Source organism: Adiantum capillus-veneris, chromosome 19 (assembly GCF_014529385.1).
Source record: "Adiantum capillus-veneris isolate H3 chromosome 19, ASM1452938v2, whole genome shotgun sequence".
Taxonomy (NCBI): Eukaryota; Viridiplantae; Streptophyta; class Polypodiopsida; order Polypodiales; family Pteridaceae; genus Adiantum; species Adiantum capillus-veneris.
In genome coordinates, this window is record NC_140949.1 from 109,462,302 (window position 1) to 109,479,255 (window position 16,954).

The following is a 16,954-nucleotide window of genomic DNA, read 5'->3' on the forward strand; positions in this document are numbered from 1 at the left end:
TTTTGTACTCATCACCGGAGTAGGTATCTTAGCCATAGTGTCTCTGAGAGACAGATGATCTAGATTTGGAAAAATAAAACCACTACATGTGGGTTCAGACTGTACCGAAACTCCAAGCGATACAATATATGAAGGGTCCATTGGACTCACTGAAGGAGTTTTCATCTGTGATAGTGTCGGTTGTCTGGCCTTGCCCGTATCCAAGAATCTCATAAGGTCCGTTGAAGGAATGTTAATCCCTTGGTTTTGCCTCTCCGATTGGATGATGCTATGGATGACATTGTAGACCATCTGTTGCCGCTCCTCTAGACTTGTGGTGCTAGAAGTAGATTGTATAGGCTTCTAACCAACCTATATGGTATGTATAACCCGTGTATAGGTCAGTCAAGGTTTCAGTTTATAGGTCATATTCCCAATTTTCATTGAGAAATAACCCTTCTAGGCCCGGCGTACTAGAGGTTTCCCTTGAGGTGGAAGCATTGTTGTTCCCCACAGTTTGAACCACATTGCCTACTAACTCAAGAGCACTCGATTTCTATGACTATTGTCCCAGGGGTCTTTCCCTTCATGGCTCCATTTCCCTCTCACTAGCCGCTTGCATATAGCGCTCAACTTCTTGCACCTCCGCAAGACTCCTACCATCGGGTAGGAGAACTTCGGGGGGTGATTGCTTTGCAGGGTCTTCTATGAAAGCAGGGGGTAGGATATTGACCACTACAAGAGGTTGTGTGCTCTTGTGACATTGTTAGCGACGGAAATACATTGGGTTTTTATAACCCCGGGGTCGCTAAAACAGTGTCGATACGGAAACGTCGCTATAAGCGTCACTATAATGATCGCTATATGCGTCGCTATAAAGGTCTCTATATAGCGACGCCTATAGCGACGATTATGACGACGTTTGTAGGCCATCTATAGCGACGTTTATAGCGACGCTATAGAGCCTTATATAGCGACGCCCGAGAGGAAATTTTTTTGGTGGCAGGGCATTCAAAGGGCATTGAATGCCCTGCCACCCATCAACCATATTGAATAATTGATTCACCTTTGAAAAAAAGTGCAAAGGTAGATATAGACCCAAAATAGTCACCCACAAGACATTATAACCATTAACTCCATCATCCATAGTACGTATTGGTTGCAAAATAAAGATACAAAACTGACAAGCGTGAATTGATGAAAGTAAATCAATGACAATTGTACACATCATAGGCAAAATCACTTGATTGTTAAACTTTGCAAATGTAATAGTTACAACACCATTGTCATTATTGAAAAAATATACATGGTTTTCAAAAATACGTATAAAAGTCGTCTCATGATCCATAAGCTATGAAAAAAAGAAACTAATGCTATCTAGCTACGGCTATACTGACGTCGTCTAATCAAACGTCTCATCGCGTCCAAGCGGTGTATTTGTTGGATTCTGCAAAAAAAAAAAGACAGCTTTCTATAAGTATAAACATATAGCGTCTTTTAATATAAAACAATATAGCAAATAGAAAAGAGTAAACCCTAATACTAACCATGCCACCACAAGAACTCAGAATGTCCATGAGGGCATTTAAGCCCTTCTTGCCTGCGTACTCACGCTCGTACGGTGTGGGATCACGTCATGTCATCGACCACTGTCAAAACATGCAAAGAATCCATTATGTTAGAATTTAAAGACCCATAAACCCTAAACTATCAAACATATAGAGCAATGGGAAAACACTTACAAAATCGGCCTCAAATGATGCCCACCCGTCGCTCCCCAAGTGGTGCAAGCTCCCTGCCTCTACTCGCGCTCTGGCTGCCTCATTTTGTTGCTTCCACTTGTCGGGATTCTCGCGCGTTGCTTTCTTTGCATTCTTCCAATCTTCTTTGGCCAGCCAATCTGGTCTATTCCACCCATGCTTGATTTCTTTTTGCACTTCAGAACGCTTGTGCTTGCAGTATTGGCGCATTCGAACCTTCATCAGGTCTTCATTGAAGCGCTCATCCCGTGTTGGAACGGGAAACTCGTCATGAAGCATGTTGATGACTCTGTCTTTTAAATCACTCGGTACTTCACTCCAGGTGTTAAGTATGTAGTGTCTAAACACCTGAGAGCAAAGACCGCGCATGCGCGAAATCACCTTCTTGCCTTCATCATCCAAGATGATGCCGCCGCTGAAGTCGACGGAGTAAGGCAAACCCTCTTGCCACTGACCCGTGAACTTGGGTGTCTCAACAAGGGTCTCTAGCGACGTGCCAACGGGGTTACGGACGTCAGGTGTCTCCATTGGAGTCTGGGCCCCGAAGCGAGGAGGGAGAGCTTTCATTGAGAAGAGAGAGCCTCCTCATTCAAGAAGTTTATCCTAACTACTGCTATCGTTGTTGGTGAAAGTGGAGCCATGCAAACACAACATATATGAGTCAACTGCCATTATGCTCCCCATAAAAGAGGGTGATCAGCCATAATATGGCCAACTAGGGGTGAAAGTGGAGCCATGCAAACACAACATATATGAGTCAACTGCCATTATGCTCCCCATAAAAGAGGGTGACCAGCCATAATATGGCCAACTAGGGGTGGCCCAACATAAGGACCCCAAGGCCCCTCCATTGGCCAACCAAGGATTCTCTATGGGGCCTCCTCCTAAGGGCCCTAGACAACCCTCCACCCAATGTCAAGGCGGCAACTCCAAGATGCAGGAGGTGTGGTCCTCTCCAACACTCTAGAAATACCAAGCATATTTTTTCGAGTAGTTCATCACACTAGCCAAAGAATCAAGGCTAATAGACCTTTGCACCCTGTTACTTTTTAGGCGTTTTGCACCCTGTTACACATGTAAAGTGGACACTGATGTTGGGGAAGATTCTCCTTATATGGATGTACTACCTCGGATGACTAGTCGGACAATGTGGATTGGGTCCACTTAGCAGCAACCATAGACACTTGGGTAAACAGGGGGACGGCCTGGGTAACACCTGAGGGGGATGAAATGCCACCACTCGTACCCTTAAATATGCTAGAAGCAATGCATATAGCTTTTGATGACCTACAAGATGAAGGTTTGACTGGCATTGGAACTAGTAGCATCTCACAAGACTATAGCCCACACAATTTGGGTCAGAATCATCAATTAAATTGACTCTAAGGACGAAGAATATGAGTTAAATCTTAGTGCAAATGTGGGGACAAACCATTCAGGGCCCAATGGTACCCTAGATGACAATCTATCCAAGGGAACAAAAGACACAAGTAGCAATTCATCTAGTGAATCTTCACTAGAGATGAGCCGTAATAAAAAATTAGACAAGAAGAGTAAGAGATATAAGAGGCGACAATATCGAGCAAATATGCTAGCTAGAATAAATGAGAAGAAATCTATCGCAAAATGGCTTAATTATATAGGGGCATATGATGCTCATCGAAAGTTGGTAGATAATTGGAGTGAATACCTTCAAAGCGTTATGTGGTGTAGTCCACAACCCATTGACATCACACAACTAGAGGCTACGGAGAAGCCAAAGTTGAGTCGTATCGTAAGGAGATGACAATATTGAGAGTTTGCTAAATAACAAAAGGGATTGGAAGTGAAATCACAGTCCACAGAACAAAAGGACCCCAGAGACTTACACCCTGCACCTAAACATTTCAAATCCTACACCACCGAGGAATGTAAGGTTGTGTATACAAAGGCTCAAAGAAAACCTATCGATGGAAGCAATGGAGTTTATGAACAGTCCAACGATAGTTAAGGAAATAGAGTTAGAGTCCAAACCTGTTTTCATTGCTTAAGATCTGATAGAGACTGAGGAGTGTGTACTTAAAGAACTTCTCAAGGAATTTAGGGATATATTTGCCTAGACATATCATGATATGAAAGGTGTTCCACCTTCTGTGGTGCAATACACAATCCCCATGAATAGCATGGCTAAACCAGTTCAGCAATGACCCTACCTAATGAATCCTAAATATGCAAAGATCGTTCAAGAAGAGATTGACAAGCTTGTGAAATGTGGATTCATATACCCTATTGAGCACTCAGAATGGGTTTCTCCGATAGTGATTGTGTCAAAAAAGAATGGGAAACTCAGAGTGTGCGTGGATCTCAAGAAGGTCAATGCCGCCACTAGGAGGGACCATTACCCCTTGCCATATTTAGAACATGTGCTTGAAAGAGTTACAGGGAAGGAAGCTTATAGCTTTTTAGATGGGTACTTTGGCTACAATCAAATCACAATTGCACTAGAGGACCAAGCTAAAATAGCTTTTATAACCAAATTTAGAGTGTTCCCATTTCGTGTTATGGCTTTTGGCTTAACCAATGCCCTTGCTACCTTTCAAAGATTAATATAAACTACTTTTAGAGAATATTTGAGGGAGTTTTGTGAAGCTTTCTTAGTGACCTTTGTGTTTATTACTCTTGGAAAGAACATCCATCACTCTTTCCAATAAGAAGTGAGTACGCCCACTTTCCCATGAATTTAAGTTACTTTCTTCTTGGATGACACTAGGTATGGCTAGGGGTCTATGGACTTTGTGAGGTTGTTGTTGCATAGGGAAGAATGCGTCTGTAATCTGGATCTGCCTAGGTGTTGGTTCTAGATCCCTTTGGTATCTTCTACCAAAATCCTTAATTGCTTGACTCGCTCGATCTCCTCTGTAGAGTTTGGATAAGTTCCTATCTTTTTCTTGGATCCTGGCCATTGTGTCTCATGACGATCTTCCTTGTTGTTTTTTTCTTAGTGGGCATTTTGATCTCCATGGTTTCACCTGAATTAGAATCCTCTTCAGTCTCGTTCATATATGCGGGTCGTCACCAGTCCCTATGTTGGTCTTTGAACTAGGTTCTGACTTTGCTGCTTTTTGCGATCTCTTCCTTCGTGTTTTCTTCTTCTTCTGAGATTGGGCAATTGATGCCGTGTCTCTTTTCTCATGTATATGTCTGTCCATGCTAAGGTTGGTCTATTGGCCATCGCGTGCTTAAATAATATGCAACCCTTAGCTTGATGACCATACCTCCCACATGCATTGCAATTCCCATTGAATTTTACTCTAAAAGTAAGGCATTCACTGGTACTATGCAGACCCATAGCGTAACGAGCACCATTGTTGCTCCCTTCTTGGCTCCTTAGCAATAGGCTTTAGGGTCATTGACTAATGCCCCGATGCTTGCGAGCTAGTAGATTTAGACTCAACAGACACTCTTTCTCATTGAATCATTAAATTGCCCTCCAATTGGATCGCATTGGTGGTGACTGCTTCCCAAGTGGTGATACCTCTAATGACTAGGCCATCTTAGATATCCTCATGTTGTAATCCCCTAATGAATATATCAAGCAATTGATTATTATTGAAGCGCTCATTTGGATTACAATGAGAATTCAAATGCTTCAAGTGACTAATAAAGTCCCTCGCCGACTCTCGTTCCTCTTGTTGGTCTTTCTAGAGTTGAGAGGCTACACCCCAAAGCACTCCCTCTCGTATGTATTCTTTCAAGAACAGTCTCCTAAGAGTAAGGTAAATCATTTTCTATACCAATCCCCAGCCTTCCCACTTAAGGTTACGCTTAAAGCATTTCTCTTATGCAAGTCATTGTGTTCTCCTAGAGAATTGTATATTTATTCAAACACTTCGATATGCTTTTTCATATCCCCGTCTCCACTAAATTTTTGTGTGAGCTTGGCTATTTGTACTGCCTTACTTCTAGGCTCTCTATCAGGCATGTTACGCATATTCTCAGCAATAGATCTATCGATGGTTTGAGCAAATACTACCAAATCTCCTAAATAAGCAGGTATAGTGGCCGCAGGTGTAGGCGCTCCTGGAACTACATGTGGGATGGGAGTTGACCTTGGCCTTGGCATATGCACAGCCCTCGGGTCCCATACCTCATATGGTGGTGTACCACGTGGTGGTCCAAAGTTCATAGGTGTGGCCCTAGGCATAGCCAGTGCCGGATACAACATGTTATTGCTAAATGGTATGGCTCCACTTGAATAAGAGCTAGGATAATGCCATTGTGGAGTGTGAGCCCTTGGCATAATTGGGTGTCGGAGCTACGTGGGCACTGTGAGGTGTGACATGTACATAGGCTTGATGCACACCTGTAGGTATTGTTGGGAACATTGTGCTACTAGGTAGCGGTGCAGTGCTAACAAACGGGGTCCAATGTGTACTTTTTGTACTCATCACCGGAGTAGGTATCTTAGCCATAGTGTCTCTGAGAGACAGATGATCTAGATTTGGAAAAATAAAACCACTACATGTGGGTTCAGACTGTACCGAAACTCCAAGCGATACAATATATGAAGGGTCCATTGGACTCACTGAAGGAGTTTTCATCTGTGATAGTGTCGGTTGTCTGGCCTTGCCCGTATCCAAGAATCTCATAAGGTCCGTTGAAGGAATGTTAATCCCTTGGTTTTGCCTCTCCGATTGGATGATGCTATGGATGACATTGTAGACCATCTGTTGCCGCTCCTCTAGACTTGTGGTGCTAGAAGTAGATTGTATAGGCTTCTAACCAACCTATATGGTATGTATAACCCGTGTATAGGTCAGTCAAGGTTTCAGTTTATAGGTCATATTCCCAATTTTCATTGAGAAATAACCCTTCTAGGCCCGGCGTACTAGAGGTTTCCCTTGAGGTGGAAGCATTGTTGTTCCCCACAGTTTGAACCACATTGCCTACTAACTCAAGAGCACTCGATTTCTATGACTATTGTCCCAGGGGTCTTTCCCTTCATGGCTCCATTTCCCTCTCACTAGCCGCTTGCATATAGCGCTCAACTTCTTGCACCTCCGCAAGACTCCTACCATCGGGTAGGAGAACTTCGGGGGGTGATTGCTTTGCAGGGTCTTCTATGAAAGCAGGGGGTAGGATATTGACCACTACAAGAGGTTGTGTGCTCTTGTGACATTGTTAGCGACGGAAATACATTGGGTTTTTATAACCCCGGGGTCGCTAAAACAGTGTCGATACGGAAACGTCGCTATAAGCGTCACTATAATGATCGCTATATGCGTCGCTATAAAGGTCTCTATATAGCGACGCCTATAGCGACGATTATGACGACGTTTGTAGGCCATCTATAGCGACGTTTATAGCGACGCTATAGAGCCTTATATAGCGACGCCCGAGAGGAAATTTTTTTGGTGGCAGGGCATTCAAAGGGCATTGAATGCCCTGCCACCCATCAACCATATTGAATAATTGATTCACCTTTGAAAAAAAGTGCAAAGGTAGATATAGACCCAAAATAGTCACCCACAAGACATTATAACCATTAACTCCATCATCCATAGTACGTATTGGTTGCAAAATAAAGATACAAAACTGACAAGCGTGAATTGATGAAAGTAAATCAATGACAATTGTACACATCATAGGCAAAATCACTTGATTGTTAAACTTTGCAAATGTAATAGTTACAACACCATTGTCATTATTGAAAAAATATACATGGTTTTCAAAAATACGTATAAAAGTCGTCTCATGATCCATAAGCTATGAAAAAAAGAAACTAATGCTATCTAGCTACGGCTATACTGACGTCGTCTAATCAAACGTCTCATCGCGTCCAAGCGGTGTATTTGTTGGATTCTGCAAAAAAAAAAAGACAGCTTTCTATAAGTATAAACATATAGCGTCTTTTAATATAAAACAATATAGCAAATAGAAAAGAGTAAACCCTAATACTAACCATGCCACCACAAGAACTCAGAATGTCCATGAGGGCATTTAAGCCCTTCTTGCCTGCGTACTCACGCTCGTACGGTGTGGGATCACGTCATGTCATCGACCACTGTCAAAACATGCAAAGAATCCATTATGTTAGAATTTAAAGACCCATAAACCCTAAACTATCAAACATATAGAGCAATGGGAAAACACTTACAAAATCGGCCTCAAATGATGCCCACCCGTCGCTCCCCAAGTGGTGCAAGCTCCCTGCCTCTACTCGCGCTCTGGCTGCCTCATTTTGTTGCTTCCACTTGTCGGGATTCTCGCGCGTTGCTTTCTTTGCATTCTTCCAATCTTCTTTGGCCAGCCAATCTGGTCTATTCCACCCATGCTTGATTTCTTTTTGCACTTCAGAACGCTTGTGCTTGCAGTATTGGCGCATTCGAACCTTCATCAGGTCTTCATTGAAGCGCTCATCCCGTGTTGGAACGGGAAACTCGTCATGAAGCATGTTGATGACTCTGTCTTTTAAATCACTCGGTACTTCACTCCAGGTGTTAAGTATGTAGTGTCTAAACACCTGAGAGCAAAGACCGCGCATGCGCGAAATCACCTTCTTGCCTTCATCATCCAAGATGATGCCGCCGCTGAAGTCGACGGAGTAAGGCAAACCCTCTTGCCACTGACCCGTGAACTTGGGTGTCTCAACAAGGGTCTCTAGCGACGTGCCAACGGGGTTACGGACGTCAGGTGTCTCCATTGGAGTCTGGGCCCCGAAGCGAGGAGTGTCCACTGGAGTGACTCCTGGAGGAGTAGCTAGTGGTGTGTAGCCACTAGGAACGGCCGCCGTCAGTCGCGCAAAACCTGGTGTCGATGGCGATGTCGTGACTGGGCGTCAGGGCGGGCAAAGAAGGGGAGGGTAAAGAGCCTCATCGAACACGAGGCGGTGTCGAAGCATCGGCGGCGGCATCCCCACAACAACCGTCACCGCCACCACGAGAGTGCCGGTGCCTAGAAGAGTGTGAAGATCGTCTCGTCGACACCGAAGATTCAGAGCGCGCTGAATGCTGCGAAACAAAGGGAGATGGGGCTGGAGTAGTTACGCGTGATGGTGCGCCAGAGCGATGACGCTCCACGTACCACTGTCTCTGCTAGGGTGACAAAGAAGAAAGAAATTCCTCATCATCCATACCTGCATTAAACACACGAACATTTAAACTTAATATTGAATGAATGGAGTAGAAATGGACAATTATATATATATATATATATATATATATATATATATATATAGAGAGAGAGAGAGAGAGAGAGAGAGAGAGAGAGAAGGGATTCCTGTGTAGAGAGTTTTTGTTGAATGAGGGTGAATTTGTAAAAGCACTGCGCTCCGGGTGCGATGGAGACTGAATCTGCAATCACGAAGGAAGTCTGTATCTGCTCATAAATGTTGCTTGTCCCACCACTAAATCTAGTTGATCGGGTGAAAGAGACGCTAACAAGCAGTAGTAGTGCTTCTTAGCGTCTCTTTCACCACTAAATCTAGTTGATCGGATGAAAGAGACGCTAAGTAAGCAGTAGTAGTGCTTCTTAGTGTCTCTTTCACCCGATCAATTAGATCTAGCGGTGAGACGAGCTGCATCTATGAGCAGAGACAAGATCACTCCCTTCGCGATTGCAACTTCAATCTCCATCGCACCTGGAGCGCAGTGATCGTCGTCCCTGCTTGTGAGAACATACCTAGAGCATACGTACCTCGAGTAGACACAAAGACCATTAAATACAATGATGAAATGGCGCATATAAATATAAATGGACAAAAAGCCACGTGAACACAATATATATTATAAAATGGAGCAAAATTGTTCAAAACGGAGAATCCTACAAGAATCCCAACCATCTTTTTCTTTTTTGACGTAGAACTGGAAGGTGCTTGTAGCTTTGTAATGTTCAAAGGCTAGCAGCAAACAGAACGTGTTCTTCTTCTATTCAACTTGAGTGATGAAAGAGGCAAGTCGATGACTCAGAATTTTCAATCGAAAGAGAGAGAGAGAGAGAGAGAGAGAGAGAGAGAGAGAGAGAGAGAGAGAGAGAGAGAGAGAGAGAGAGAGAGAGAGTGCACACACAATCAAATCTTGCAGTCGAAAAACCAGGTGGTGGAGCTGCATATGGCCATGGATTGCCCAGGATGTGAGCGCAAAATCAAAAGAGCGTCATACAACATGGAAGGTACTTAGAGAGCCAGAGTTTTTACAAAACGGAGTAAAATTGCTCAAATACAATATTTATGGCTTTAAGAGGTCTCTCTCTCATCCTCGCATAGCTCATTTTAACTTCCTATATCTATATAGAGCTCTCTGTTTAAACAGATGTCCTTCGTTTCATTTTGTAGATCCTCTGCATGCACCCCATAGAGAGTAGTAGCTTGATGCTCGTTGGCACCACCTCAGCGGCTTCTGACTGAGCATCTTCTCTGATATCCTCCATTGATGCCACTGTGATTGGCACATGGTAGCCTTCATACGTCCGTGCACTACGAGGGGCTACCTCTATGACGTACCACCAGTTTGACGCAGACTTTGTAGGATGAAATATCACCTACCAGAGCCACATAACTTACATGAGAGCTTCCAAGCACATAAATTCTAAAATGGGATGTTAACTATTTACATACTTACTTGTTCACAATGCTCTGGTAGTACGAAAGTGTCTCTTAGGTCAGTCCATTTCTTAGTTGAATCCACCTCAAGAAAACCAGACTCTCCTCTACGCACAGTAGCATTGCGACCCTCCATGATTATCTTGAACGATTGCACGTCGAACAAGTCGGCAAAAAATCCTCTATAATCGATCCTCAAAATCTCCTGTAACATGCCGAAGTAAGTGAGTTCCGCCACCACAGGATTTGATCAGAGGACCGTCGTCGACTAGACTGTTCAAATTTTGCTATGATTCCACAATCTTGAGTAAAACGCTTTTTGTCGATCCGTTCCACCCTAAAATGTCGACCTTTACACCATGCTACAATGTATGACTTATACTACAATGAACAAAGATTATGAGTGGCCGTTCAAACATCTAGAAAGTCACTAGTCGTACATTGCAAACTTACCTTGGTCGCGCAACCCCAAGAATACTCCCACTCTTCCTCAGTCACTTCTTCACCGCAGTGTTGTGCGCTTTTCAATTGGTTGTGCAACCATCTTAAGCTCATGAATGTTGATAGGATCTCCAGACCCATCGAATAGTGCATCGGTGGTCGTCAAAATCCATCCCCAAGTTTCACAAAATCTTTCTTGCTTCCTCTCGGGAATCTGGCATCACATTATCAGCTCGTAGTATATGCTCTTTGAGCAATCTACACAACATAAAAACACGGTACAATTGTGTAAAAATCTATCAGATCATTATACATCTAGAGTTTTATTAAAGTAAACTAATTGTAATAGATCACCTGAAAAGCGTTGTGATGCTAGTGTCACTCCATCCAAACTTTGCCTGCATGTTGAGAAGGACCAGGAGCGCTTTCAATCTAGACACACATGCTCCATTATACAATGGTGTATCGGCTTCACTTTTCATATCATCATAGATAATCCTTTCTGAATCCATGATCGTCTCAATCATTTCATCAATTTCGGGCTCAAACATTGCCTCGTTGGGAATGTGGTCTGCATGATCATCCCCCGAGCTGTCAGAGGCTACATCTTGTGGCCTCACATATGCTGCTTGACCAAAGAGCCTGCCAACACGTCTATTGGGTTGCAAGATTGCTGCCTATTGGCCAGCGTCAGAGTCCGACGAGTTATAATTGGCAACAACTAGATCTATAATATATGGATCGAACTCGCCAAATTCACGAACGTGTTGCAAAGAAACGCGTCTTGTACGTCGCACAGCATGCTTGCATTGATTACAAGGACATAAGATCCTCGTTGAGAGATAGGTGTTTCGGTTGGACGGCCCCACATCCTCGTCACTACTCATAATGAGGGTAAAAATCTTATAACCTGGACAACAAATTTAATCTTATATTGGCATTCTTCGTCTTTTATCTCTGTCTCTCTCTCTCTCTCTCTCTCTCTCTCTCTCTCTCTCTCTCTCTCTCTCTTTGTTCACACTGTAAACTACCTCACATTCTCTAGTCATGTCCAATCCCTGCACACCTCGGTCTAGAGGTGCACGGAGATCAGAACCACCGGGTTATAATCTCGTCTTTATTGGTCAATATCTATATTTGTGGGTACAAGAAATCTATACACACACGTCTACATGATAGTGCATGTAGTGGACAAAACCCCTTTGCCTCTTCACTAGCTGTAGCATTTCACAGCATCTTAACATCTTTTAAAAGTAGATCTTTGTCTGTAGCATGCAGGTATGCCATTCTTGCAATGTAGCTGATGCCTGCTTGAAGCACTTAATTCTTACTCTAGATTTGACGGGCTTTGGTGTGTGTGTGTGACCCTTGGAATCGTCAACTTGCATCACTAATTTCTGTGTAGGCTCAATTTTCTCTTCCATTGGCTGATCATGACGGCTTATTGTATGGTAGCAGCAGTCGAACATGCAGGTGGAATTGCTGGTCTGCATAGACTGTCGAGACTGTGAGCGTAAGAAAATTTTCTCATGTAGGAAAACGGAGTCTTTTTCAGTGTTTTTCATATGAGCAAGTGGTTTTCATACAATGCTTACCATCATGAGTGCACCTTCATTGACATGCACTAAAATCTAACCTAAATCTAAAAAAAGCTAGTCCATCGAACATAAATATAGATCTAATTTAATCTTCAATTCAAAATAAACCTTAATCTAATCTAATCTAACTTAAATAAACCTAAATCTAATCTAACGTAAGTCTACATCTAACCTAATCTTTAACGTCTTTTGGGATAGTTTCCTACGATGTTAAAACTCTCTTCTTCTCGTGTGTGTGTGTGTGTGTGTGTGGATGTGTGTGTGCCAATAAAAAGAGAAAAATGGTATACCCTTTCTATCACCCAAGTGTGGTAGATTGGTTATGCCATTTCCCTCTTGAATAACAGGTCTTGAGTTCAACTCCTCGTCGGCTAGATCTTTAAGGTCTCTTGAATTAGTTTCCTACGACGCTAAATTAAACTCTCTTCTTCTCGGGTGTGTGTGTGGGTGTGTGTGCACGCCAATAAAAGGAGGAAAATGGTATAACTTTTCTATCACCCAAGTGTGATAGATTGGTTATGCCATTTCCCTCATGAATAATAGGTCTTGAGTTCAACTCCTCATCGACTAGATCTTTTAAGGTCTCTTGGGATATTTTCCTACGACGTTAAGACTCTCTTCTTCTTCTTCTTCTCTCTCTCTCTCTCTCTCTCTCTCTCTCTCTCTCTCAAAAACACAATGTGTGTGTGTGTGTGTGTGTGTGTGAGAGAGAGAGAGAGAGAGAGAGAGGGAGAGAGAAAGAGGGGAAGGGAACATGAGAGTGAGGAGAGGGAAGGAGCATACCTGGCTCTCCTTCCTCTCCTCGTGTGTGTGTGTGTGTGTGTGTGTGTGTGTGTGGAGAAGAAAGAGAGAGAGAGAGGGAGAGCGCGCATTACCTTTTCTTGCTTGAGCGCGTGCTGAAAACTCAGATCTGAGATCTAAGTTTTCAGACGCTCTCGGTTATTTTTTTACCCCTGTCGGCGTCGTTATAGGCGTCGCTATGGGCGTCGCTAAGTTACTTCTAACTTAGCAACGCCCATAGTGACGCCTATAGCGACGCCATGGGTTTTCACATTTGAGCGTCGCACTGCGAGCGTCGCTAATATTAAGTACCTCTTGTAGTGAACATGGAAACTCTTGGGGAGTATAGGCTCCCCTTGAGATACCAAAGGCAAATCTACCTCTCCCTGACCTTTGTTAACTTCACTAGCCGTCGCAGGTTCATAGCGAGTAGTTTTACTAAAGGTTTCCATAAAGTGACTAAACACACTAGATCCAGGCTATGGAACCCAGACAGGTACATTTTGGTTACTTGCTCAGGGTTTGGTGTAGGATGCTCTTCCATAATATCGTAGTCAGATGGAGAGCCACTAGCCGCTATGTTTGGGTCTTGGGTCATACTACCTTGGGTCCCTGTCGAAAGCCCGAAACCTAAGGTATAAGGTGGGTATTGAGAACCCGCACAAGTCAAAATGCTCGTTAGTTGCTCGGCCTCTAGCACACAACTAGAGTGCAAATGCATGTGCCTTTGGAAACCTACAAGCGTTGGCGAATACCCTCGAAGGTTAACCGCTTGACTTTTTAGGCGTTTTGCACCCTGTTTTCACTCATTTTTTAATGTTTTTTAATGACTTTTTACGATTGGTTTTTTTGGATTAGAGTGTGTGATAGCTCAAAACGAGCGTATCAATCAGGGGGTCGTGGTGTGCTTTACAGCAGAGCATTCGGCTATCCCAAGCTCCAATGGTCCTCAAAAGGGTCAAATTTCTACTTAGGTGTGAGGCTAAAATAAGTAATTCCAAAGGGTGATTGAGCCCCGGGCTTGGGCTTGGGGAATGTTCTCAATCCCAGTCCTTCCTTATAAGGTCGCCGCGGTCGCGCCGCCGCACACACACCTAACCTACCTACTTGCAACTAACAGAGCTACTGTTACACATTATTTAACACAATACTGCAACAACTAATCAACTAACAGATCTACTTACTGTACCTTACAGATCTATCATTATAGATCTAATATCTTAAATCTAACACTTGTCAACAGAAAACAGTACATTATTGCACCAAAAAAATCTAACACCTTATCAACAAAAAATAGTACACTGCAGCAAAAACAAAGTTCACAAATCCTTCTCAATAGCCACACACCTTCTTTCTCTACCTTTCCTGCATCTTATATTTCACCATAAAGAAGCATATAGTGCTATTCGAGCTTAGTGTAGGGCATCTCCCCGGCAGTGGCACCAAAAATGTGTGCATGTGTCGTAGATGTCAAAGTGAGAGACTTGCCGTACACTGTGTGCGAGCCACAAATGGCTGCAAGCACAAAACCAGATCAATCTAGCAAGCTCAAGAAAGAAAAGGTGTGTCACTCACCGCCCTTTGCTCGCCTTCGTGGAGGATTCCTTGCCGCAAAGAAGAAGGAGCTACCATCGTGCCGTGCTCAACCGCCTTGCCACCGCCGTGCTGTCACAATGCTCGATCACTCTCTCTCTCTCTCTCTCTCTCTCTCTCTCTCTCTCTCTCTCTCTCTCTCTCTCTCTCTATCATACACACACATACAAGGAGATGATGAAGAAGATGGAGATCTAGTAAGAGCACTCTTCAATTGCACAAATGAGAGATTGAGTGAGTTTTAGGTTTAGGTGACTTTTATATGAGCTCGCACATTCACACTTGAGCGCTCATGCTTAGCCAACTAACCCTTGAATGTTCCAGTTAGAGTGCACCTCTCATCGGCGATCACTCTTACCCTTTTCCTATTGGACCGACAAGCCCGACCATGACTACTAAAAGTGGATGCCGGTGGTTAACAAACGACGCTTTAACTTTCACTGTACAAGACACAATTTTCTTGCTTGTATCCAAGCTCCTCCAAAAATCTGGGAAACCACAAAATCTTTTTGCTAGTCTCTGTCAGAGGTACATGTTATGCTTCCATGGTAGAAAAAGACCACTTTTTGCAACTTTGGAGCCCAACTTATTGTTGTGTCTCCAATAGTTGAGACATAGCTAGTAGTGCTTCTTTAAGTATCTTTGTCACTTGTCGTATCTGCATTAGCATACCCTCTATGAGCTTCCCTCTCATGAGAGACAACCATGTGTAGCTGACCTTGTGTAGAAAAATCCAAGTAGAGCTCGCCCATGTGCCCATGTGTAGCCGCCCTTGTGTAGACAAATCCGAGTAGAAATCAACCACCAGCCATTAAATTTTGATCACCGTCCATAGACTTTCGACCACCAGCCAGACCACCAGCCAACCGGCCAAGGCCATTGACTATCAGCCTGCCGACTGGCCATTTTACAGTAGCTTTTCGATCGCCATCCGACAAAGATATTCTAACAAGTTAAGGAACATTTTGACGAATTTATGGTTTTTCAGCGAGTACTTTTTCTCACGCACAATGACTTCTCCTCATAATGAAACCCTTACAAATGTGCGTCTTTGAGAATAAAAATTACAAAGGGTGAATCAATATTTTACGTATCTTGCAATATTACTTTAAGAGACATTCGGGATAGGAAGCTTTAAGACAAGAAGCTCAGAGCGTCTTGGCCTACCATGTTGTAAATACCTTACTCCAATAAGTGCACTCCAAGAGAGATCCAAAATAGAAAGCTTGTGAAGAACTTGTTGTGCTTTCAAAAGTGCGGCTCTCCCCATTTCCCTCTTTGACATTATCTCATCTCTATTTCCTTGCCCACTTTAATGTCTTACATAGTACCACCTACCTTCTACGTGCAAGCATACTTGTAATGCCTAAGTTCATTATAATTGCTCATTTAGTAAGAGGATTGCCATGAATTTGATTTTTTATTAAGTTTGCAAGAAGTTCATTTGTGCAAGCAACCTTACAGAAAGGTCCTCAAGTTTTCATTAGCAAGGATGTGGGGTAAATGAATGTCATACATGTGTGAAAACCTTTGTATGTCTTGTTGTCACTCAATCATTGGCTACCCTACTAGTCGCACACATGTGGGCATTGCATAAGCCTTATTCTCAGCTATACTCCATAACTTCTATCCCAGTCTAAGGTCCATATAACTCCTCATTAGTATGAGGATTGTCGTGACTTTGCTTTGTTACCAAGCTTGCAAGCTTATCTCTATAACCAATTCTACAAGAAGTCTCTCAAGTGTGCATTAGCAAGGACGTAGGATTGCTGAATACCATGTGCGTGCAAAACCTTTTTCATGTTATTGTCACTCAATCACTGGTTACTCTACTAAACACAAATTACATAATTTAAAACTCAAGATCCTCTAGTGACCTCCCTTCTACTCATAGCTGCCCATGCCAATCAAGCTCCCCTCTTGATCATGATTACATCTTGACCTTTCCATTTCCCCACTCTGTAGAATCCAAATTTGGCTCATGTTGTATCCTCCTCACCAACTACATCTCCTCCTTGACCACCTATTCCCAGGCCTAGGGCTGAAATATATGAGTTAATTAGGAGTAAAATTCTTCAATGATTGAGACTAAGGAAAACCTCACACCTTCTGTGTGATGGAGTCACTTGATGCAAAATGGTCCATTATGGCAATGATGAGAAAGGGGGTTCACCCTTTAAAACCCCCCTATGTAATGTGCGTTCGCGGGTATTAAGAAAACCCCT

General features: G+C 43.2%; 2 protein-coding genes across 2 annotated transcripts; both read right to left on the reverse strand.

Annotated features, from left to right (window-relative positions):
* Positions 1-1,252: 1,252 nt before the first annotated feature.
* On the reverse strand, positions 1,253-2,114 carry LOC147434644 (uncharacterized). Its single transcript, XM_086490000.1, has 3 exons — positions 1,722-2,114; positions 1,527-1,628; positions 1,253-1,426 (listed from the first exon to the last, which is right to left on the reverse strand). The coding sequence occupies exons 1-2, from the start codon at positions 2,106-2,108 to the stop codon at positions 1,614-1,616; spliced, it is 402 nt and encodes a 133-aa protein (XP_086346126.1). The 5' UTR covers positions 2,109-2,114; the 3' UTR covers positions 1,253-1,426; positions 1,527-1,613.
* A 5,292-nt stretch (positions 2,115-7,406) lies between these two features.
* On the reverse strand, positions 7,407-8,270 carry LOC147434645 (uncharacterized). The gene is made up of 3 exons (XM_086490001.1): positions 7,876-8,270; positions 7,681-7,782; positions 7,407-7,580 (listed from the first exon to the last, which is right to left on the reverse strand). The coding sequence occupies exons 1-2, from the start codon at positions 8,260-8,262 to the stop codon at positions 7,768-7,770; spliced, it is 402 nt and encodes a 133-aa protein (XP_086346127.1). The 5' UTR covers positions 8,263-8,270; the 3' UTR covers positions 7,407-7,580; positions 7,681-7,767.
* Between the last annotated feature and the right edge of the window lie 8,684 nt (positions 8,271-16,954).

Excerpts from the sequence above, each read along its gene's own strand:
- LOC147434645 (XM_086490001.1), bottom strand. The coding sequence starts at position 8,262 with ATGCGCGGTCTTTGCTCTCAGGTGTTTAGACACTACATACTTAACACC.
- LOC147434644 (XM_086490000.1), bottom strand. The coding sequence starts at position 2,108 with ATGCGCGGTCTTTGCTCTCAGGTGTTTAGACACTACATACTTAACACC.